Source organism: Schistocerca serialis, chromosome 7 (genome assembly GCF_023864345.2).
Source record: "Schistocerca serialis cubense isolate TAMUIC-IGC-003099 chromosome 7, iqSchSeri2.2, whole genome shotgun sequence".
Classification (NCBI taxonomy): Eukaryota; Metazoa; Arthropoda; class Insecta; order Orthoptera; family Acrididae; genus Schistocerca; species Schistocerca serialis.
This window is the reverse complement of record NC_064644.1, coordinates 82,803,984-82,828,900: the sequence shown is the minus strand read 5'-3', so window position 1 is coordinate 82,828,900 and position 24,917 is coordinate 82,803,984. Positions and strand designations below refer to the sequence as shown.

General features: G+C 41.0%; 1 protein-coding gene across 1 annotated transcript in view; it reads right to left on the bottom strand.

The window, feature by feature from the left end:
- The window catches only part of LOC126412898 (E3 ubiquitin-protein ligase SH3RF1), a 236,679-nt gene that overhangs the window by 190,991 nt on the left and 20,771 nt on the right, over nt 1-24,917 (bottom strand). The window contains exons 6-7 of the mRNA XM_050082789.1: nt 23,544-24,011; nt 15,910-15,982 (exon numbers count right to left, since the gene is read on the bottom strand). Coding sequence (XP_049938746.1) covers nt 15,910-15,982; nt 23,544-24,011 — 541 coding nt within the window. The remainder of the gene's footprint in view (nt 1-15,909; nt 15,983-23,543; nt 24,012-24,917) is intronic.

Sequence of the window (24,917 nt, the reverse complement as noted above, 5' to 3'; positions counted from 1 at the left end):
CAAAACATGAAGCAGTTTCAATGCTTTATCATAAAAAAAACCTAATGGACATTTAAATGTAATTATTGTACATATTGCTTCATATAATAATACTTCAATTGAATAATTATTAAACTTTAAAGTCATCAAAAACTCTTTGTACAAAGGATTTGTTTGAAAACTAATAATCGCCAACTCATGTATTCAAATGTAAGTAAATCTGTTGTTGTTGTCCTGGTCTTCAGTCTTAAGACTGGTTTGATGCAGCTCTCCATGCTACTCTATCCAGTGCAAGCTTCTTCATCTCCCAGTACCTACTGCAACCTACATCCTTCTGAATCTGCTTAGTGTATTCATTTCTTGGTCTCCCTCTACGATTTTTACCCTCCACGCTGCCCTCCAATACTAAATTGGTGATCCCTTCATGCCTCAGACCATATCCTACGAACCGATCCCTTTTTCTACTCAAGTTGTCTGAGGGTATTTCGCCTGTTTCATACATCTTGCTCACCAGATGGTAGAGTTTTGACAGGACTGGCTCCCCCAAGGCTGTCAGTAGTTCCAATGGAATGTTGTCTACTCCGAGGGTCTTGTTCCGACTCAGGTCTTTCAGTGCTCTGTCAAACTTTTCACGCAATATCATATCCCCCATTTCATCTTCATCTACATCCTCTCCCATTTCCATAATATTGTCCTCAAGTACATCGCCCTTGTATAGACCCTCTATATACTCCTTCCACCTTTCTGCTTTCCCTTCTTTGCTTAGAACTGGGTTTCCATCTGAACTCTTGATATTCATACAAGTTGTTCTCTTTTCTCCAAAGGTCTCTTTAATTTTCCTGTAGGCAGTATCTATCTTACCTCTAGTGAGGTAAGCCTCTACATCCTTACATTTGTCCTCTAGCCATCCCTGCTTAGCAATTTTGCACTTCCTGTTGATCTCATTTTTGAGACGTTTGTATTCTTTTTGCCTGCTTCATTTATTGCATTTTTATATTTTCTCCTTTCATCAGTTAAATTCAATATTTCTTCTGTTACCCAAGGATTTCTACTAGCCCTTGTCATTTTGCCTACTTGATCCTCTGCTGCCTTCACTACTTCATCCCTCAAAGCTACCCATTCTTCTTCTACTGCATTTCTTTCACCCATTCCTGTCAATTTTTCCATTGTACTCTCCCTGAAACTCTGTACAACCTCTGGTTTAGTCAGTTTATCCAGGTCCCACCTCCTTAAATTCCCACCTTTTTGAAGTTTCTTCAGTTTTAATCTACAGTTCATAACTAATAGATTGTGGTCAGAGTCCACATCTGCTCCTGGAAATGTCTTACAATTTAAAACATGGTTCCTAAATGTCTGTCTTACCATTATATAGTCTATCTGAAACCTGTCTGTATCTCCAGGCTTCTTCCATGTATACAGCCTTCTTTTATGATTCTTGAACCAAGTGTTAGCTATGATTAAGTTGTGCTCTGTGCAAAATTCTACCAGGCGGCTTCCTCTTTCATTTCTTAGGCCCAATCCATATTCACCTACTACGTTCCCTTCTCTCCCTTTTCCTACTACCGAATTCCAGTCACCCATGACTATTAAATTTTCGTCACCCTTCACTATCTGAATAATTTCTTTTATTTCATCATACATTTCTTTAATTTCTTCGTCATCTGCAGAGCTAGTTGGCCTATAAACTTGTACTACTGTAGTAGCTGTAGGCTTTGTGTCCATCTTGGCCACAATAACGCGTTCACTATGCTGTTTGTAATAGCTTACCCGCACTCCTATTTTATTATTCATTATTAAACCTACTCCTGCATTACCCCTATTTGATTTTGTATTTATAACACTGTAGTCACCTGACCAGAAGTCTTGTTCCTCCTGCCACCGAACTTCACTAATTCCCACTATATCTAACTTTAACCTATCCATTTCCCTTTCTGAATTTTCTAACCTACCTGCCCGATTAAGGGATCTGACATTCCACGCTCCGAACCGTAGAATGCCAGTTTTCTTTCTCCTGATAATGACATCCTCTTGAGTAGTCCCTGCCGGAGATCCGAATGGGGGACTATTTTACCCCCGGAATATTTTACCCAAGAGGATGCCATCATCATTTAATCATACAGTAAAGCTGCATGCCCTCGGGAAAAATTACGGCTGTAGTTTCCCCTTGCTTTCAGCCGTTTGCAGTACCAGCACAACAAGGCCGTTTTGGTTATTGTTACAAGGCCAGACCAGTCAATCACCCAGACTGTTGCCCCTGCAACTACTGAAAAGGCTGCTGCCCCTCTTCAGGAACCACACGTTTGTCTGGCCTCTCAACAGATAACCCTCCGTTGTGGTTGTACCTACGGTACGGCGATCTGTATCATTGAGGTACGCAAGCCTCCCCACCAACGGCAAGGTCCATGGTTCATGGGGGGGGGGGGGGGGGGGGGATTTTCTATATATTCATTTTTATTCCTTTCCTCTTCCACCTCCAGTTCTCTTTTATTTACTATTAATTTACTACCATTTCACATATTATTTTTAAGCAAAATCAAATATTGCTGGCTGTATGAATGAACAAACTTCTTTCTACACCATTTCCATCTAATTGAACTAAATCTGCAACTGCACATAATTTCCCAAATTCAAATCAATCCACGGCATCAACAGTAACACTCACAATAACTATAGACACATCGTGTACCATTAAACACCAATATTATTCACACTGTGTATCCTTAAACTCAAGAGTAGGAACAACAAAAGTCAAATTATTCCCTACTGCAATGATGACGAATGGCGTTTTCAAGGGAATCAGCAGTGTTGTAATCGATGAGTCCCGATGTCAATGGGCCAATAGAAGAGTAATATAGAATGTGCACAGTTAAAGGGAGAGCAGTAGGGGGAAGGTTCCCCAAGAATAAGGGCAGGGGCAGAAGGTTTACCCCATAATTCACTCCCCTCACCACAAGATACCAGGAGAGACTCCCACAAAAAACGGAAGTCATTCAAAGCAGTATGGGTGATAAGGGCACATACCATGTAGACAGGTTTCAAACAAACAGGGAGGTAAGATATTGAGTTACATCTGTGCAGGCAGGGAGAAGAGATGCATGTAGAGGGACAAAAGGAATAGCACGTGGTTTCTTTTCTACCCGGCTCTGTATAGGTAGAAACACAGTTTATGATCACCCACACTAATGGTAACAAGGAGACCAGTAGAATGAAACAACAATTTTTTAGTAACTGACAGTGGAGGTCACTATGTGAATTAATAACCAGCCCAAGTCCAGAGTGTGGTTGTATATTGGTAAACACTTGCTAGAGTGCAGCGCCACTTACGTGCTTGCCATGGCAACTGGTGCAGCGTGCGGGCCACAGCTGTTGCCTGGAGCCCAAATACCTGTGATGCCTGTCTATACTGATACTCGGGCTAGGCAGGGAACCTGATCCACCCTCAGATACTACAGCATCTGCTCCCCAACTCCACTCCACAAGTCAACTACTAAAATGACTACTTTAAAACTAGTAGTACTACCTACTTTACTGTAGGAAGATTAAAACAGAGACTGGTTTTATTTCATCATCACTACGATCTGTGGTAATGACTTGTCAAGACATCATCATCACTGCACGCCAACTGAGTGTGGACATGCTTCAAGGATGTGGCAGACTGACAAGGTTGCTACACAGATGCACAGAGAGAGTTCACTTGCTGTAGTATGTAGTCTCTGTGAGATAAGTACGGCCAATATTGATGTGACGTGAGACTGTAGCTTCTCTTTGAGAAGGACAAAATGATATTCTCCACTTTCTAGTGGAGACTTCTATGGTTCAGAGTTTGAAGACTGGATGTTGATCATTCACTTTTCTTTCCTTTTCCTAAGATACTGCACCTGACACACGCCTACAGGCCAGCTTCTGCAATTTTTTATTGAGACTTTCTTAGCTAATGTCTTGGTACGTTCACTGCCTGAGATCACTATGTGGTTCAGCATCCGAAAAAATACCATGGAGATTCCTGTGTTGTGGAGATTTTATAAAAGTTTGTAAATGGCTGACACCAAAGAATGGGTTCACTGATTTTCAATAACCTTAAAAGTAATGAGGGAACCATCCCACACACCATATTTCTGGCAAGCCGAGGTTCTACGCCTGTGAGTTTTGCGTACTGCTACTAATTCCATCAGTAGATACTGTACAGAGTGGGAAAGAAGAGTTGTTCATACGGATTTCTGTTAACAAATGGACAGCTGATTTTCTCATTGTTGGAGTCATTAGTATATGTAAAACAAAAAGACAGTGTGTAGTCTTTTAGGACCAAATAGAACCTACAGTGATGAATATTAGGGTCTGTGTGATTCCTGATGGTACAGTGGAGGGCCACTCCTGCTGCATGTTGTTGAATATACCATTGTGTGTGTGTGTGTGGGGGGGGGGGGGGGGGGTTTACAACTGTGAGGCAGAGGCAGGCGAGTTGTCTCAGAGAAAGAGTGTTCCTGGTGAATGTCTTTTAGTCAAATCTCTGCTATTCTGTTCCCAATCAATTCATAAGGATGCAGTTGTTAAGGTTCTGGTGTAAAAATAGGGAAGTTTTGGTATACATCAAATGTTAACTGTCTAATTAAAAGTTGATCGCACCATGTCTCTCATGGTGTAATACCCGATTCAACTAGGAGTCTATCATCAGGGCTTGCATTGAATGCTCCAATAGCATGGCAGAATCCATTGTTGCACACAGAGTATATTTAAGCTTAGCACAGATGGTAGTGCTAACTCTCAAGAAATATATCCATAGTTAAATTGGGTTAAAATCAATAACTAGTAAAATTTGACTAGAACCTTCAATCTACCCAAGACGTCTTTCTGAGAAAGCAAGGGGAGTTTAATACCCACATACAAGTTTTTTTGAGCTGTTTTATATGCCGTAACTGCATCCACTTTTGGTTGAATAATAGTCCAAAAAGTAAAAGTTGTTTATCACTTCCAGTCATTGGTTATTCATATATAATTCAGGGTGGGGAAGTGCATGATCCTGGATTTCATAGATATACAATTATACCCATGATTTTGGGCCCCAAGCATGTCTTCTGAATGGGCATGTGAAGGTGATGTTCTGTGACATAGAAGTACAGTACAGGCAGAAGTAACCAACAAGGCTGCCAATACATTTGGTCATGTTATGGTGGCAGTTCCGTCTATGCCAATTTCAAAAAGGGTAGAACACAAGACTGAACACTGCAGAACCCTGTTTTCTTGTACATGTTTATTACTAAGGGCTGTAGCAACTAACTAGAAAATGTGATAGGATGAGAAATTTTTAATAGCATTTGTAGATGGGGGTTTTTTAGATTACGTTCCTCCCACAGGAAACAAACTGTTGGCCTGAAAAATTACGAGTTCATGACACTGATGTGAGTGTGCCAACTGTAAAAATTTTTAGATCACCTAAACAGGTCATTCCAAAGAATTGAAATATGCTAAATCTCGTGTTAGTAAATTGCCGAAGTGTCTGTAGCAAGATCCAAACTTTGAACTCAGAATGGACAATGTTTAGGAAGGATAGGGCAGATGCTATGGGAGGTGGTGTGTTCATTGCAGTTAAAAGCTGTTGACATCGATACTGGGTCGGACTGTAGAATAGTCTGTATAAAGCTGTCAATAAGGCAAGGATTGACTATTGTATTAGGATGTTTTTATAGACCACCAGCATCCGCAACAAACGTCGCAGAACGTTACAGGGAAAGTCTTGAGTACATAGGAAATAACTGTCCAAATTATCCATTAGTTATAGGTGGAGACTTTAATCTGGCATCCATTGACTGGGAAAATTACATGTTTATCACAGGGGGCAGAAGCAAAGACTCGTGTGAAGTTATTCTAGGAGCACTCTCAACATACAACCTTGAATAACTGGTTAGAAAACCAACTTAAGATGGGGACTTATTAGATATCTTGGCGACGAACAGACCTGATCTTTTTGAGGAAGTAAATCTAGAAGAAGGTATTAGCGACCATAATGTCATTGTGGCTTCTATGTCAGTGGAAGTTGTAAAAAACAGCATAGAGTACTCTTGTTAGGGAAAGCAAATCATTGATTAATATCTTCGTAGTGGGTCATTAATGAATATCTTCATAGTCAGCTCCAAACATTCACCACGGGACACAAAGATACTGAGCATCTTTGGTCGGAATTTAAAGGTATTGTCCACCACGTGCTAGAGAAGTACATGCTTAGCAAAAATATAGAGGGAAAGGATCCACCTTGGTACAACAAACATATTAGGAAGTTGCTGAGAAAGCAGAGAATATTACAAAGTTGTTTTAAAAGTGTTCAATGATCTGCTGACAAACAGAAATTATGGAAATGAAAGCAGCTGTCAAAAGGTCAATGAGAGATTCTTTTAGCGAATTTGAAAGCAATACTTTATCTGCAGAATCTAAAAATAACCTCAAAAAAATTTTGGTCGTACATAAAATCTATGAACACTACAAATAATTCAATACCTTCTCTTGCTGACAGTATGGGTAATGTGACGGATGATGATAAACAGAAAACAAATTCTAAACCTAACTTTCAAAAACTCATTTATGGTAGAGGACTGCAGCACCATTCCCCCTTTCAATTATCGAACAAATGCAAGGATGGCTGACATAGCGTTTAGTGTATCTGGGATTGTAAAACAGTTAAGATCCTGAAGATGCCAGGACGCCATCTCGCCCAGACGGTATCCCCGTAAGATTATATGTTGGCTATGCTACAAATATAGCACCATTCTTATCCATCACCTATTAGAGATCACTGGAACAGTGGAAAGTTCCACAGGACTGGGAGAAGGCCCAGGTTATAGTAATCTACAAAAGGGTAGAAAATCTGATGGACATAATTACCGGCCAATTTCACAGACATCGATTTGTTGTAGAATCCTGGAACATATTTTGTGTTCAGACATAATGACCTTTCTAGACTCCGAGAAACTCATCTGCAGAAACCAGCACAGTTTTAGGAAACAGCGGTCATGCAAGACATAGCAGGCCCTCTTTATGAATGATATACAACAGGTCCTAGATACTGGCTCCCAGGTTGATGCCGTATTTCTTGACTTTCGAAAGGCGTTCGACTCAGTTCCGCACTGTCGCTTGGTCCAAGAAGAGCACGCTTAAGGTCTATCCGATGACATATGCGGTTGGACAGAAAGTTTTCTAACAGACAGAGAGCAGCATGTCGTCCTGAACGGGATGACTTCAACAGAAACAAGCGTAACTTCAGGTGTGCCCCAGGGCAGTGTAATAGGTCTGCTGATTTTTACGATTTACATAAACGGTCTGGTTCATGGTACTGACAGCGGCATTAGACTGTATGCTGATGATGCTGTAGTCTACAGAAAAGTAGTATCACACTAAAGTTGTGAACAAGTCAATGAGGATTTGCAGAAAATAAATGTGTGGTGTAATGACTGGCAGTTATCTCTCAATATTGGTAAGTGTAACCTCCTGCATATAACAAGGTGAAAATCCCCATTAATGTACGAGTACAAAATAAATGCCCTGTCTTTGGAAGCAGTAACATCCGTCAAGTATCTGGGTGCGACTATTCAAAATGATCTCAAACGGAATGATAATATTACACAAGTAATGGGCAAGACGAACTCTAGGTTGCAGTTAACTGGTAGAATCCTGAAGTGACACTGTCCTTCAACAGAGGAAATTGCTTAAAATACGTTAGTTCGTCCAGTCTTAGGGTACTGTTCGTCTGTTTGGGACCCTTACCAGTTGGGTCTGTGCTCCCTGCCGCCATTGGATAAGCAGCTGCCAGCAGCAAGTCGTATACTCTTAGCTCACTTATTTGTTACATAGTTTAATTCTTAATTTCTTTGCATGTTTTTAGGTACTTGCATTGTTTAATTCATAAATTTCGGGCGTATTATAGTATTTGGGAGCTGTAGCATCGCGTTTTAGTACCTGAATAGTGTAAAATCGCATACTCTCCTTCCGCCGCCGAGCAGTGTGTCAGCAGTGCGCAAGTAGCAGCATTACTGCATTTGCTATGTAATCTTGTATTTTAATAACCTTTTAAATTTTGTGTCAAATTGTTTGTGCTCTCTGTAGATTAGTTCAGACATTCTTTGCACAACAGTTTTTAGCAGGGATGGGGACTGCAACTGCTGTGTTCGGATGCGGGCTGAGTTGGCATCCCTTCGCTCCCAGCTTCAGGCAGTGTTGGCTTCGGTCACACAGCTTGAGGCTGTTGCCAATGGGCATCACTGTGGGGGTCTGGATGGGGGTTTGTCGGGGATGGCCAGCTCGTCCCATGCATCCCCCGATCGGACTACGGCTGTGTCTGCCCGGGATACTGCCCACATTGAGGCTGACCCCTCACCCGTGGTAGAGTGGAAGGTTGTCTCGAGGTGTGGCAGGGGCGAAAAATATTCCGGAGGGCTGAACGGAAGGTCTCTCCAGTTTGTCTGACGAACCGGTTTCAGGCTCTGTCTCCGGCTGATACTGATCTTCAGTCGGACATGGCTGCTTCTCCTGTTCCAGAGGCTGCCCTTCAGTCTACAAGATCCGGGCAGTCGCAGAGGGTGAGCTTACTGATAGTTGGGAGCTCCAACGCAGGCGCATAATGGGGCCCCTTAGGAATATGACAGCAAGAGAGGGGAAGAAAACCAATGCGCACTCCGTGTGCATACCGAGGGGAGTCATTCCAGATGTGGAAAGGGTCCTTCCAGATCCATGGAGGGTACAGGGTGCACCCATCTGCAGGTGGCCGCTCATGTTGGCACCAATGATGTGTGCCGCTATGGATCGGAGGAAATCCTCTCTGGCTTCCAGCGGCTATCTGATTTGGTGAAGACTGCCAGTCTCGCTAGCAGGATGAAAGCAGAGCTCACCATCTGCAGCATCATTGACAGGACTGACTGTAGACCTTTGGTACAGAGCCGAGTGGAGGGTCTGAATCAGAGGCTGAGATGGTTCTGCAACCGTGTGGGCTGCAGATTCCTCGACTTGCGCCATAGGGTGGTGGGGTTTCGGGTTCCGCTGGATAGGTCAGGAGTCCACTACACACAGCAGGTGGCTACAAGGGTAGCATGGGTTGTGTGGCGTGGACTGGGTGGCTTTTTAGGTTAGATGGCCTCGGGCAACTACAGAAAGGGCAACAGCCTCAAAGGGTGCGGGACAAAGTCAGGACATGCGGGGACCAAGCAGCAATCGGTGTTGTAATTGTAAACTGTTGAAGATGCATTGGTAAAGTACCGGCACATCAAGCGCTGATAGAAATCACCGAAGCTGAAATCGTTATAGGTACAGAAAGCTGGCTGAAGCCAGAGATAAATTCTGCCGAAATTTTTACAAAGGCACAGACGGTGTTTAGAAAGGATCGATTGCATGGAACCGGTGGTAGCGTGTTTGTCACTGTTAGTAGTAGTTTATCCTGTAGTGAAGTAGAAGTGGATAGTTCCTGTGAATTATTATAGGTGGAGGTTACACTCAACAACCGAGCTAGGTTAATAATTGGCTCCTTTTACAGACCTCCCGACTCAGCAGCATTAGTGGCAGAACAACTGAGAGAAAATCTGGAATACATTTCACATAAATTTTCTCAGCATGTTATAGTCTTAGGTGGAGATTTCAATTTACCAGATATAGACTGGGACACTCAGATGTTTAGGACGGGTGGTAGGGACAGAGCTTTGAGCAACATTACACTGAGTGCACTATCCGAAAATTACCTCGAGCAATTAAACAGAGAACCGATTCGTGGAGATAACATCTTGGACCTACTGATAACAAACAGAACCGAACAGAACAAGAAGCGCAGAACAGGGAATCAGTGATCAAAAGGCCGTTGTAGCATCCCTGAATATGGAAGTTAATAGGAATATAAAAAAAGGGAGGAAGGTTTATCTGTTTAGCAAGAGTAATAGAAGGCAGATTTCAGACTACCTAACAGATCAAAACGAAAATTTCTGTTCCGACACTGACAATGTTGAGTGTTTATGGAAAAGGTTCAAGGCAATCGTAAAATGCGTTTTAAACAGGTATGTGCTGTGTAAAACTGTGAGGGACTGGAAAAAGCCACTGTGGTTCAACAACAAAGTTAGGAAACTACTGCGAAAGCAAAGAGAGCTTCACTGCAAATTTAAATGCAGCCAAAACCTCTCAGACAAACAGAAGCTTAACGATGCCAAAGTTAGCATAAGGAGGGCTATGCGTGAAGCGTTCAGTAAATTCGAAAGTAAAATTCTATGTACCGACTTGACAGAAAATCCTAGGAAGTTCTGGTCTTACATTAAATCAGTAAGTGGCTCGAAACAGCATATCCAGACACTCAGGGATGATGATAGCACTGAAACAGAGGATGACACACGTAAAGCTGAAATACTAAACACCTTTTTCCAAAGCTGTTTCACAGAGGAAGACCACACTGCAGTTCCTTCTCTAAATCCTCGCACAAATGAAAAAATGGCTGACATCAAAATAAGTGTCCAAGGAACAGAAAATCAACTGGAATCACTCAACAGAGGAAAGTCCACTGGATCTGATGGGATACCTATCCAATTCTGCACAGAGTACGCAAAAGAACTTGCCCCCCTTCTAACAGCCGTGTACCGCAAGTCTCTAGAGGGACGGAAGGTTCCAAATGATTGGAAAAGAGCACAGGTAGTCCCAGTCTTCAAGAAGGGTCGTCGAGCAGATGCGCAAAACTATAGACCTATATCTCAGACGACGATCTGTTGTAGAATTTTAGAACATGTTTTTTGCTCGCGTATGATGTCGTTTCTGGAAGCCCAGAATCTGTAGGAATCAACATGGATTCCGGAAACAGCAATCGTGTGAGACCCAACTCGTTTTATTTGTTCACGAGACCCAGAAAATATTAGATACAGACTCCCAGGTAGATGCTACTTTCCTTGACTTTCGGAAGGCGTTCGATACAGTTCCGCACTGTCGCCTCATAAACAAAGTAAGAGCCTACGGAATATCAGACCAGCTGTGTGGCTGGATTGAAGAGTTTTTAGCAAACAGAACACAGCATGTTGTTCTCAATGGAGAGACGTCTACAGAGGTCAAAGTAACCTCTGGCGTGCCACAGGGGAGTGTTATGGGGCCACTGCTTTTCACAATACATATAAATGACCTAGTAGATAGTGTCAGAAGTTCCATGCGGCTTTTTGCGGATGATGCTGTAGTATACAGAGAAGTTGCAGCATTAGAAAATTGTTGCGAAATGCAGGAAGATCTGCAGCGGATAGGCACTTGGTGCAGGGAGTGGCAACTGACCCTTAACATAGACAAATGTAATGTATTGCGAATACATAGAAAGAAAGATCCTTTATTGTATGATTATATGATAGTGGAACAAACACTGGTAGCAGTTACTTCTGTAAAATATCTAGGAGTATGCGTGCGGAACGATTTGAAGTGGAATGATCATATAAAATTAATTGTTGGTAAGGCAGGTACCAGGTTGAGATTCATTGGGAGAGTCCTTAGAAAATTTAGTCCATCAACAAAGGAGGTGGCTTATAAAACACTTGTTCGACCTATACTTGAGTTATTGTTCATCAGTGTGAGATCTGTACCACATCAGGTTGACGGAGGAGATAGAGAAGATCCAAAGAAGAGCGGTGTGTTTCGTCACAGGGTTATTTGGTAAGTGTGGTAGCGTTACAGAGATGTTTAGCAAACTCAAGTGGCAGGAGAGGCGCTCTGCATCGCGGTGTAGCTTGCTGTCCAAGTTTCGAGAGGGTGCATTTCTGGATGAGGTATCAAATATATTGCTTCCCCCTACTTATACCTCCCGAGTAGATCACGAATGTAAAATTACAGAGATTCGAGCACACACGGAGGCTTTCCGGCAATCGTTCTTCCTGCGAACCATACGCGACTGGAACAGGAAAGGGAGGTAATGACAGTGGCACATGAAGTGCCCTCCGCCACAACCCGTTGGGTGGCTTGTGGAGTATAAATGTAGATGTAGATTCAAGAGATTGAGAAGGCCCAAAGAAGAGTGGCAAGATTCATGTCTGGTACATTTAACCATCCAGAGAGCGTTACAAATCTCATAGAAAGTTCGAAGTGGAACACACTTGCAGATACACGCTGTGCTAAACGGAAGGAGCTACTCACTAAATTCCAAAATCCAATCTTCACTGAGGATGTAGAGCACATATTATTACCACCAACTTTCAAATCACGCAATGATCACCATTCAAAGATAAGGGAAATAAGGGCTTGTACTGAGGCGTTCAGACAGTCTTTTTTCCCCTCACGCAATCCGCGAGTGGAACAGGGGAGGGGGGGAATAGAAATATGACTGGCGCGGATTGTGCCCTCCGCCGCACACCACTTGGTGTGCTAGTGGAGTATGTACGTAGATGTAGATTTTCTGAGAAGCACCACTCACTTATGTGGCATCACCACTTTTATTATATACCATTTGTGAGTCAAGGGAACTGCTACTAGGTGTCGACAGAGTCCAAAGGCTGGTCAATTGTTGACCTACACCATGAGTAGTCACAGTTTTTTACGAACTGCCCAGATCTCTGTGTGTGCTTGCACACATGCACTAACATGTTAGTATGTACTACCGAAGTATCAGTTCAACAATGGAAAATTCAGGATGGAATAATATTATGAAAAGGATAGATCGCTACTCACCATATAGTGGAAATGTTGAGTTATGCACAGTAAAAAAAACACACACACACACACACACACACACACACACACACACACACGCAAGCACACGTGTGTGAGTGTGTGTGTGTCTCTCTCTCTCTCTCTCTCTCTCTCTCTCTCTACTGCTGACAAAGGCCTCACTGGCCGAAAGCTATAATTGTGTGAATCTTTTTGTTGTGCCTATTGCGACTCAGCATCTCCGCTATATGGTGAGTGTCAACTTTCCTTCTCTGGTATTGTTATCCTAGAAAATAGGTTGTCAAAAATCTACATTTATAGGATTTGTATATTTAGGGAAAGCTTTTAACAATGTTCACAGGAACATTTTTGATGGTAGCAGGGATAAGATACAGGGAGCAAATGGTTATATACAATTTGTACAGAAACCAAGCTGCAGTGGGAAAGTCGAAGAATATGAAAGGGAAGACACTGTTGAGAAGGAAGTGATGTTATTCAATCCAAACATTGAGCAAGCAGAAGAAATACAGAAAGGGAATGAAAGTTCATAGAGAAAACTAGAAGTTGAGGTCTGCCAATGACACTGTCATTATGTCAGAGACAACAAAAGACTTGGAGGATCAGTTGAACAGAAAGGGTAGTGCCTTGAAAAGAGGTTATAAAACGAATAATACAAGTAATGGAATGTAATAAAATTAAATCAGGTGATGCCAAGGGAATTAGATTATGAAACGAGGTACTAAGAGCAGAAGATGAGTGTTGTTATTTGGGCAGTAAAACAACTGATGATGGCCAAGGTAGAGAGAATATAAAATTTTGAACTGGCAATAGCAAGAAGAACGTTTATGAAAGAGAGGAATTTATTAATGTCTACCAGCTTAAGTATTAGGAAGCCTTTTCTGATGGTATTTGGAGTGTAGCCTTGTATGGAAGTGCAACACGGGCAATAATCAGTTGAGAATAGAAGCTCTTGAAAAGTGCTCCTGTAGAAGAATGCTGAAGATTATATAAATAGGTCAAGTAACAAATGGGATGGTACACAATTAAATTGTTGAAAAAAGGAATTTATGGCACAACTTGACTAAAAGTAGGGATGGATTGATTGGATGCATCCTGAGTCATCATCAAGAAATTGTCACTCTGCTAAGAAGGAAGTGTTTGGGGTAAGAACTGTGGAGGGAGACCAATGCTTGAAAAAAGTAAGCAAGTTCACATAAAGATTGCGGTAGTTATGCTGAGATGAATAGGCCTGCACAGGATAGACTACCATGGAGAGCTACATCAAACCAGTCTTCGGACTAAAGACCAAAACAACACAACAGGCAGCATTAGCTGTACCTCCGCAAAATTTCCAATCACACCAACTAAATGAATTCCTCCTTTTTTTCAGTCTTCCTGGTAATCAAATGGTTAATTTTCTGTATCTTACTTCCCTTTTCAAACATGCCACAAACTTGTGACTGTTGATTGGTGGTCTGGGCTGGGCTGTTTGTGCACAGCGAAAGCTGTTGACAATGGTGATCACTGGGTGTTCTGCTATAGTTCCAGACAGGTTCAAAAGTACAGCAAGATTAAGAGTGACCAAAATGGAAACACTGTAACCTCCTCATGGATATTAGGAAGTAAGATCACACATATACAATGATTTTTTTCTATAAAGATGTTTCCTTCAAACAAATATTAAAAAGGCACCTGTGCCAACTCTGTTTGCAGCTTATAAAATGAACAACACAGTGTTCCAGGTTGTCTCAGAATTCTGTGTCAGATTTAAGTATTAGATCTCAGTGAAAAATAATGCCCCGCAGAATATTAAGTTTATTGGTTGTGGTAATAGTAATGCTGATCTTTCCTACCTTGATGCTTTTTTTCCAGGACAGCTACATCACAAAACTTTTTCTTCAATATTCTCCACAACGCACGCACACGAACACACACACACACACACACACACACACACACACACACACACACACACAAAAATTCGCTGTTGTGGAGTAATCATAATCTCTCCTAGTGAAGACAAATATTGAGTAAATTGTGTAATTCCTTCTTTCCTAGCATATGCCTTATCTTAAGGCATATCTACAGTAGGAAATGCTGATGGATTGTAAGTTTATGCACAGAGTTTTCTTGTTCTAGTCACAGAGAACGCTGTTTCTATGTGGCCAATGTCTGGCATAAGTTTAATTATCTTCATTTGCAAGAGATCTGCAAACTCCAGTCAAGAGCTGTCCCCACAGGCATCACACCACCACAACGATGTGCATCTGGTTTGACGGTCACTGCTCAGGATCCCAGTGCCGCAAAATGATAGGCTTCTACTCTTCAGGTTAGCTCTTTGGTTTACATGGTGAGGTAACAGCTTGGCCATCAAGTGTGCGAGCAAAGCCTTGCCAGGTGGCTCCTGTCCTTCCTTGAGTGCCCCACATCAGATTGGCTACCATGCTGGCTTTTTGGCAGGAGTAGATGTCCACATACTGAAAACTTGCAAGAGATTGTCACACAGCATGCGTATGGTACTACCACATCCCCAATTGATGTACACTTTTTTTTTAAATTTGGGGGGGGGGGGGGGTCAAGAGTGGGGGGGAGGGGAGCATCAAAACCAAAAGCAGGAACTACGACTAATTTACCAAAATGGTGATATAAGGAAGCGAAGGGAGCACTCCAAGTAGTAGCCATGTCACTATCGAGCCTTAACACTGGGGTCAGTAGAATCTGAGAAGAAACTGTCTGAGGAAGGAGAAGGGAAATGCTGCAAAGGAAAGGGAGAAAAAGACAACAATACCTGAGAGCCCCATGCTCATCACGAATGTACGCACAAATCATGGAACTCCTGAGGGGTACATAATAAGAATCCTCTTAATTCGGTAGTATCCATCAATGCCAAGTGTTTTTTTTTTTCTTTTTTCTTTTTGTTTCTCCCCTTATGGAGGAACAGTTCCAACTCACTCATCTAATCTGAAATGGCCTGCTCTCCAAGTCTTTAGCACCAACATTTGAGCTGAGAGCAATGCTTGTAGGCAGCAAGAAAAAAAATGACAGGTAAGAAAAGGTGCACACAAATGGAATTTCATAAATGCACAAGCTGAAAACACAAAACATTATTTGTGACACATGTTTGTGAATGATAAGGACCACTATCTTCATATATATCTTATAACATGCAACCAGTTCCCACAAAGAAACAATTACTGCACAAGGTAATGAAATCAATATGCAATGCAATACAGTACAATGCAATACAATGCTATGCATTGCATTGCACTGTCTTTTTTTCTTTGACACACTGGACACTACACACACCTGCAATGTCTGGTCTGAGGATGAGGGCTCCTGACAGGATGTTTCTGATGGGCTGAGAATTTCGGCAGATAACCTGCAAGAAAAAACACCAAGTCACAATAAGGCAACGAAAAATACAAAACAATAAAATGTGCATTGTACACCACCCTCTGATTGTTCTCATCATCCAAAGACTTGTTTGATGTAGCTCTCCAAGCTAGTTTATCTTTTGAGAGTTTTATCATATCTACATAATTACTGCATCCTACATATACCATCCATTTGAGCCTGCGTATTTTATTCATATCATGATAGTACTCAGGACCTTCACAGCAACTACAAAGTTACTTTACGGAGAAATAATGTCTCTAGATTCAAAATTCACAACCAGGAGAATTGTTTGATCCTCACCAAATATTGATATCACATGATGCCTTAGGTAGAAAATAATGCAATCAGTGTTCTATTGGGACAACAACATTACAATTCTGTTTTCCTGTTTAGAACTTGGTTCCAGCTAATATTGCCTCGGCAATGAGATTGCATGCATGTCAACCCATAAACATATTATTATGGAAAGCAGTTGTGACAACTGTGCACAGTAAATTGTAATCAAATGCACTGGGACAGGTATGGTGACAATGTTAACAGTAATATACTGTTTCTGATTCCAGCTAGAAGTTGTATGCCTTCGCTTTCCTCAGTCCTGTGGATGCCAGTCAATGACTAGCGGCCTTTTAATTTAACACAGAAAATCACGGTAAGTGCCAATGTAAATCAAATATCTGATACCAAGAACTTTATCACAATCCATTTCAGTAATAAAATGACACTAGTATGATGGGCTGCCAAGACACTAGTCTCATAAATATTACTAATAAATGAAGAGAAAGTTTTACTGAGATGGGGTAGTCACAAAGACTACTGAATGAAAGACCCTGTCATCCCCTTTACAAGCACCAAAGATTTGTAGAACATATTATAATGATGTGGAACAGGACAATTTAGAGGAATTTAATGTTATATGCACGTGGGTCGATACCTCAGCGAGCAAGTATATGACAACAATTCTAAAGGTTCAGATATCAGTCCTTATATGGTCCTACAATTTTTCCCCTTCTGGCACTGAAGCTTACTGTCTTCTTGGATTCACATTTGACATTAAGCTCTATGTCTCTCTCTGTAACTCGTTGGGCTAGTCAATTCTCATATTGGAGGAAGGCATTGGTATGTCATCCCCAACAAGGATCACTAAGTCAGAGGTTCACAAACTTTTGTCTGTCACGCCCCCCTTCTGCCGAAAAGAAAACTTCCGTGCCCCCACTAATAAAATATAGAGATTTTTTATTAATTATCAAGAAACTATTGAAAAATTTGTGATGGTGACGTCATGTAACATGGTGGGCTGTTAATGTATCGAGTCGCAGTTATTACATCATCAGTCTAGTCTAGTGATTATAAGCCCCTCCTAAAGTAAAGAAAGTCCTTGGTAAACAGGGAAAAATATTTGCTACCTTTGCAGATTAGTGGATGCGGACCATTATTTTAAGTTGAGTGTAGCTTATTACTTTCACTCATTATCAAAACTAGTCACTCAGTCACGGTGTTAATGAACATAACTGATTTGTACGCCTATAGCGTTCCCCATTGACATTGCGCAAAGGTTAGCATTTATGTCAACGACGACAGTTACCGAACGGCGACAAAGGCCCAGTTCCCAGAACCAGACAAAAAATAAAAAATAAGTTTTACGAAATAATTTTGCATACTACACAGAACTTTAAAAAATATGAATAAAACAACTTCCTTGCCTTGATTACATTCCCTTGCAGCACACCATTTCTTCACCAGTATACAATTTTAGGACTACTCTTCGCTTGCCATATCTAGGATAAAGTTTCGCTGTGTCTCCATCCAGAAGAAATACTATTATTAGTTGAAATAACATACCACACGTAACATTAGAATCCATAAGTATCACATGCAGAGTCTCAATGTTTATTTTATGTTGTTTCTTCGAAATAGTTTTTTATAATTTTACAGTATTACCTACATGTAAGGATAGTTAGGAGGAAAATAACAAGTTCTCTTATAATGTGACGTATTTATTATAAAAATATTATTTCCACACACATATGGCAAGAAACAAACAAATAAATCAATGTGAAGGATGAGCTTGCATATTTTTTACAAGATTTTGAATTCTTGGTTGAATAGTAGAAACTGCGCCACGTAAAAATCATTGGCAATACTGAGTTTGCTTCTAAGCTTATTTCTTATCGCCACTACTGCTGAAAATGCTCTTTCGCACAAGTGAGTGCTTGAAAATGGTAAATACGGTTTCAGTGCTTGTTCTGCTGTGCTGGGATACACCATGAGATATTTCACCCAAAATAAAGGCTTATCCATTTTCTCAAAGTCATACTTCGCTGCAGAATCATTTTTAATTTCTAAGACTTCATCTTGCAGTCTGTCTGGCAACACATCCACGTCAACGTGAAATGGATCTGTTGCTAACCTATAGTAAATTTTATCGTCACAACTGTTAGGGAAGTATCGTTCGAATTCATCAATGAGGTGCTGCAAATGGTTCGATATTTTACTCTTAGTATTAGTATCCTTAAAATCGTTTTGAAATCGGGCTAAATTTTATGTTTACATAGTTACAACTTATCAGTAAATGCTTGGATGGCATCCCGATGCAAAATTGTGTTTGACTCTCCACCTTGTAATTTCAAATTCAATGTGTTTAAAGATTCGAAAATATCTGACAGATAAGCCAATGCAACATAAACACTGGGCTTTCTAAATTCCACATACAGTTCAGTTTGTTATTTTCCAAAAACTGTATCACTTCGTCTCGAAGTTCAAATAATCTTCCTAGCATATTTCCTTTTGAGAGCCAGCATACTTCTGTTTGAAATAAAAGTGTTTTATACTCTGCTCCCAAGTCTTCACAAAGAGCCGTAAATAACCTGGAAGTTGACGCACTCTTCGTAATATGATTCACGATTTTGATGCACAATTTCAAGACATCATTGAGTTCCTTTGGAAGTGTCTTAGCTGCCAATGCTTGACGGTGTATTACACAGTGGATAGCAGTAACACTAGGGTTTTTTTCTCTGACCATCTGCACGAATCCTGAGCGACATCCAAGCATTGATGGGGCGCCGTCTGAGCATACACCTATCGGTTTCTGCCATGATAACTCATTTTTAGAAAAGAATTCAGAGACGGCTGCCATTATATGAATTCCTTTTGAAGTTGTCTTTAACTCTGTAGAAAACAGCAACTCTTCTTTAATTGCTTCATTTTCTATATAGCGAACGAAACCTAGCAGTTGGCAACAATTCGCAACATCAGTACTCTCGTCTAACTGTATTGCGAAAAATTGCGGTTGTTTGACGGGCGTAACTAATTGATTTTGTATGTCTTCGGCCATATCATCAATCCAACGTTTCACAGTATTGTCAGAAAGCGGTATTTGTAAAAGTTTTTATTTACTTTCTGACCCAAGAACAATATCAGCAGCTTTCAAACAGGGTTTGACTTCCAATAATATGACTTTTTTTGGTCCTTGAAATAAGTAGCTATAACTCATACGAGGCTTCCAGTATCTTTTCTGATGTCTGAGCGAAGGGTCCAGCGGTGTCCAACTTCATTCGTTTCAAATTATCACATTTTGCAGCAAAAAATTCCTTCGGTTTCTCTTTCAATGCAACATGCTTTGCCCACAAATGGCATTCCAGCTGAGAAGGTCTCATGGAATCATTGCTCAACACCTCATACCAAATAACACATTGCAGCTCGGTCAACACAATTTTTTTGTATAGAAGCAAAACCGTACTTGATATAATCATGATTATATTTACGTTTTTTCACGACACTCACGGTGAAGTAAAAAGAAAACTAGAAGTTAACAGTATAATTTTGCACTAACACTGATTTTACTGAGGCACAACTGTGAAAGATTCAACGCAATTTGAGCAAAATCCAATACATCAGATGTGTCAACAACTGCAAGCAACCAATTGAAATAAAGGAAAGCTACTGTTGTCTGTCGGCATCTCAGATGACTGCCTGTGAGGAGTGGGGTGAAGAACGGGGAAGCCCAGCCGCAGCGCAGGTAGTCAGTGCACTGTCTGTCTGCGACCTGGTGGCCAAGCAGGACTCTTGCTGGGAGAAACGGGCTTTTCCCGGATTAGGGCGGAAACAGCCCACAGGCACCCTAAGAATTTGCTACCTGATCTGCAGTGCTGTTCTGAGCAGTGCAGCCTGGGGTTTTATGCGAAAATCGTTTTCGCGCCCCTATCTTTCGTTACTTATAAACGAAACGTTATAAGTTTTGAGATAACATCAATGAACTCGTTGTCAAATTTCACAGTAACTAAGTAATGTCATGGATACACCTCATACATTGCTGGCAACTGTGCACAGTGCCAAGCAGTTGTCTCTGTACTCGTACCAAAAGAAGCCATTGTCACAGCAAAGAACGTACACTAATTTCAAACGAAATTATGCCGTATTTCAAAAAGGCAGAATAAAAAGAACTGTTTTGTCAGATACGTAATCCGAATCAAAGAGCTGTAGTACTGACTGTTTGAAAAAAAAAAAATAGCCTCACTAATGGACTTCATTGTCTACCTAGCTGGGTTATGTTTCATTGTTAGCAGTCATGACAATGTTCACAGAACGGCGTGAAGTACTCAGCTCAGAACGAACACTTGTACTAGTTTCGCATTCACGTCATGCACATTTTTCTGGTGACAAAGGGCATAACCCTGGCGTCCAAATTACGAACCCGCCAGTTCATTTGAAGCGTATACAGTCTATTAAAGTCATTGTAATCGCATCACATGTGGATCCCCGGGTTGACAGGGTAATAAAACGGCATTTTTGCAATTACACAGTATAAGTGATTATTACTCTGATGAACATAGCCTACTACGGCTAAAAGTTATAACATGATTACGTTAATTCATATGTACAAATGTATGGAATAGTTAATACCCGACTTTTCTGTTTTCCAATTGTCAGAAGTAAGTTGTTTACAAATCTGATATATCAGAATTAACACATATCGCCTTCATAATTTTGAGAGTTTCTGTGTGTGACATTCTAAATGTGATCTCCAAAATCTGTATGTTCTAGGATAGGTTATAGAGATAGGATTGCGGGAAGTGGGACGCCAAACGATTGCAATTAGCACCATAATCTATGATTAATACCTGCACATTCATTTTTATTAAAATATCGATATTAAAAAGAAATATTAGGTTTATACCGCTAACTTCACCCGCGCCCCCCTTGCAACATCATCACGCCCCCCCAGGGGGACACGCCCCCCCAGGATGGCGCGTCCCCCAGTTTGGGAACCTCTGCACTAAGTAAAGCAATGTGGAAATCAAAATAACATGCAGACTGAAAGCACCTTTGCACTATTCAGATCATGAACTGCCAATTTACAGCTGACCAAACACCACAGTGAGAAATACTTAATCACAGTATGTTATACACATAATTTTCTAAATAAAAACTTAAGAGGAAAATACACCCACCTTCATAAAGGATTTCTTAACATGGACCACAATGAATGGGTTTTTAATTTAAACTTTTTTACATAATAAACATTGTAAAAAGGAAGATTTTTACTGTGTTTCTAAAAATCAATTTTTCTACCTGTTAGATATTTTACTCCCTAAGTAAGTAATCAAATGTTTGACAGATCCCAATCCATTTCTTTCAAAGCCAAAATTAATATCTGTAAATATCAATGAAAATTTTTCCTTCTAGCATTGTAATAATGGAAAAAATTGCCACTTTTACTACATTTTGTAATAATTTAATTAAATATTTAATATTATGAAAAGGATAGTTACTACTTACACAGGCCCAAGAGAAGAACAGAAAAGTCAGCAAGTGAGCTTTTGGTCTTGGCCAACAGGGCGTTCATCGAAAATACACACACACACACACACACACACACACACACACACACACACACACACACACTTCCACATCTTCCGATTGGCCCTGATACAGACTTTGACGCTTCTGCTGCAACTTGTTGTCACATCAATGCTCATGATTCTGAGTAGGAAAATTGCACAGGCCACAGAAGGTGATTGAGATTTGAACATTTTGCTAAAGTACATTCGCACATCTTGGCCTCGCTCATTGCACATCATAATGAACTCTGTAGTGCGCTGATACTTTGTACATCGGCAAAGCCTCGCTATAAAGCAAGGTGTGATTCTTGTTCAAAATGACAGTGGACAGTCATGTGTGTTGATCCCCAAATCTTTGCAAAAAGAAGCGATGCAGTTACTTCACCATGGACACTGGGGGATTGTTCGTACGAAAGAGATAGCGCATTGACACTGTACTTGGTAGGGTATGGACACCCAAATAGAACAGATGACATCACAGTGTCTCGCATGTGCAGAAAATCAGTCCATTCCACAACAAAAATTCTCTGCTTGGCGTAAGTTGCAATCACCATGGCAATGTGTGCACTTAGACTTTGCAGGTCCTTTTTGGAACATTCATTTGTCGATTGTGGTAGACTCTTATAGCAAGATTCCTTTTGCTGTGCCAATGAACTCTACAATGTCACATAGCACAGTTCAGGCGTTGTACTGGTGGTGGTTTCTGAATGGTGGCAGCCCACTTTGATGGCAGCTTCAATGTTAGCCAGTTCGTTAGCCAATACATCGTACCCTCTATCATTAGTAATCTCTATGTAGCACAGACTTGTTTTTGTCTATTCTGAAGAAGACTAATTATTTTGTATGTTGCCCTTTGCTTGCAATACATCTATCAAAGTTGAGTATTTGTGCTTGTCTTGTTATAATAAAACTCATTACTACAAGTTGTTTGATTGTTTGTTTAGTATGCAGGATCTCTACACACAACATTTCCTATGCAGTCCAAACCTAAAAGCCCTTTTCTGAATCAGATTCAGTGATGACATTTTCACGAAGTGGACTCATGCTTAAAAGCTAAATGTGGCTTGCTAGTCTCCTAATGTTTCGCCAATGAAGGAATGCTGCCGATAATTCTTCCGGGTTGTACTGCTGTGGTCCACGGAACTCTTCTATCTCCGACGTTTCATCCAAAGCTATGTTGGACATCTTTGGAGGTGCTCGTGGTTGTGCCGAGTCTTGCCGACTGATGAGTCAGACGTCGAAGAACGGCCTAAATACTGTGGAAAGTGGGCGTGGTCTGGATTTCACATGATAGCAGAGATAAAAACGACAGGGATAAAAGAGTTCCATGGACCACAGCCATACAACCCAGAAGAATTCTCGGCAGCTGAAACATCGGGTCATGAAAGCCTTCATTGTATGAATGAACGAATGACCTACGCATCTCTTTGTGCACTTCACAATTTCACTGCTGTACAGTAGAATGCTACCAGAAGTGAAGCAACAAAAATTCTTTCACATAAGCTGTACTGAATTGTACAGATGTCACATCAATTCCAATTTGATTTTCTTCTATTGAACAAAGTAATTTACTTCCTATTCTGCAAAAACTAATATTAATTTCTGCCATTTCAGCTTTTTTGTGGCGAGGAGCCATTATTATGATCTTCAAATGTGAAACAATCTCTCTCTCCCTCTTTTCAAAATTAGAGCAGGTATTGCACTCACCTATGGGATGTTTGATGATGGTGTCCTGTATGAACAGCGCTAAAGCTATGCCTTTTATCTCGCTGCTGCACAGACGGCGTCGGTCTAGGTGGTGGTGCAGCTGTACCAGATCCTAATGCTTGTGGTGGTGAAGGCAACGTTGGATCAGGTGGAGGTCGTGCCAGAGGTGGAGATGCTGGTGATGAGGGTTCTGTTCCAGATCCTGAACCCGACGACGTGCTTCCCGATGAAGTATTGGGAGTAGTGGCAGATGACGGCGAAGACTGTGTGGAGCTCGAATCGGATGCTACTGCAGCTCGACTGCGGGTGTGAACATGAGGCGGCGGCCCAGTTGCAGCGGCAGCAGGTGAACGGCAAGTGGGAACTGGCACAGCTCCGACACTGCGAGTGTGGTCTGTCGGAATGAGTGGCGCAGTGTCCTCCGAAGTCGGTGTTGGTGGTGCTACCCGTGAAGGCCCAGGCTGTGAACTGAAGTGCAGTAATCGTTCAAAACAATCTGTCATGTGACTACACCAAACAAAGTTTGAAAAATCTGAAGACGCTTTCTCATGAAGCAACAGCTGAAAGAGATGTTAATATCAACACAACAGTGAATATGGAAAATTTTGTAAGAACAATGAAATTTTATATTCTCTACACACTATGAAATTAAGATTTCCAGCAGTCTGAACAAGGCAATGCAACAGTCACTGTCTGTACAGCCAGAATTAAAGTAGCAAAATTATATACAGGAAATCATATTTGATATCTTATGACAACATAAAGCATAGTAAACAAAAACCCAATGCTTTCTTTTTTTCTCTTTCCTTGTACACTGTCCATTACACTTTGTAAACTAATGAAATTGGAAAGTGTAGATGGAAACATGGGATGATCGTAGAGATTAACATCCCACCAATACTTCTTTACAGAAGAAAAACAAGCTCTGGTTGCAGACAGGAAAAGGAAAACTGATGGAGCCACTTACGTGAGGTGTTTTGTGGAAAACACAGAAACTGGCTAACTAATGCATTACCATCAGTGTAACTGGTCTGAACTGAAATATATATTTAGCAGAAGGCACCAAACAGTAAGCTAAAACTGCACTGGGCACGATACTGTCATCAACTGTGCCTTTCATGTAAGATTCTAAGGACCTTGCAGACGAATTTTTATATATTATTTATCGTCTTCACATTCTTGCATCTTTCTTAGAATTACTGGTGCACATTTAAATGGCACAATTGAACTGTCTTGTGAAATAAGCACGAGTGTAAAACAAGAGAAATGAGACTGTGAAGACAAAGTCATTCTTCTCATGCATCAGTCACAGTTGGAACAGGAAAGGGAATAAAAGGTAACTGTACCAGAAGTACCCTTTGCCAAACACCAAAC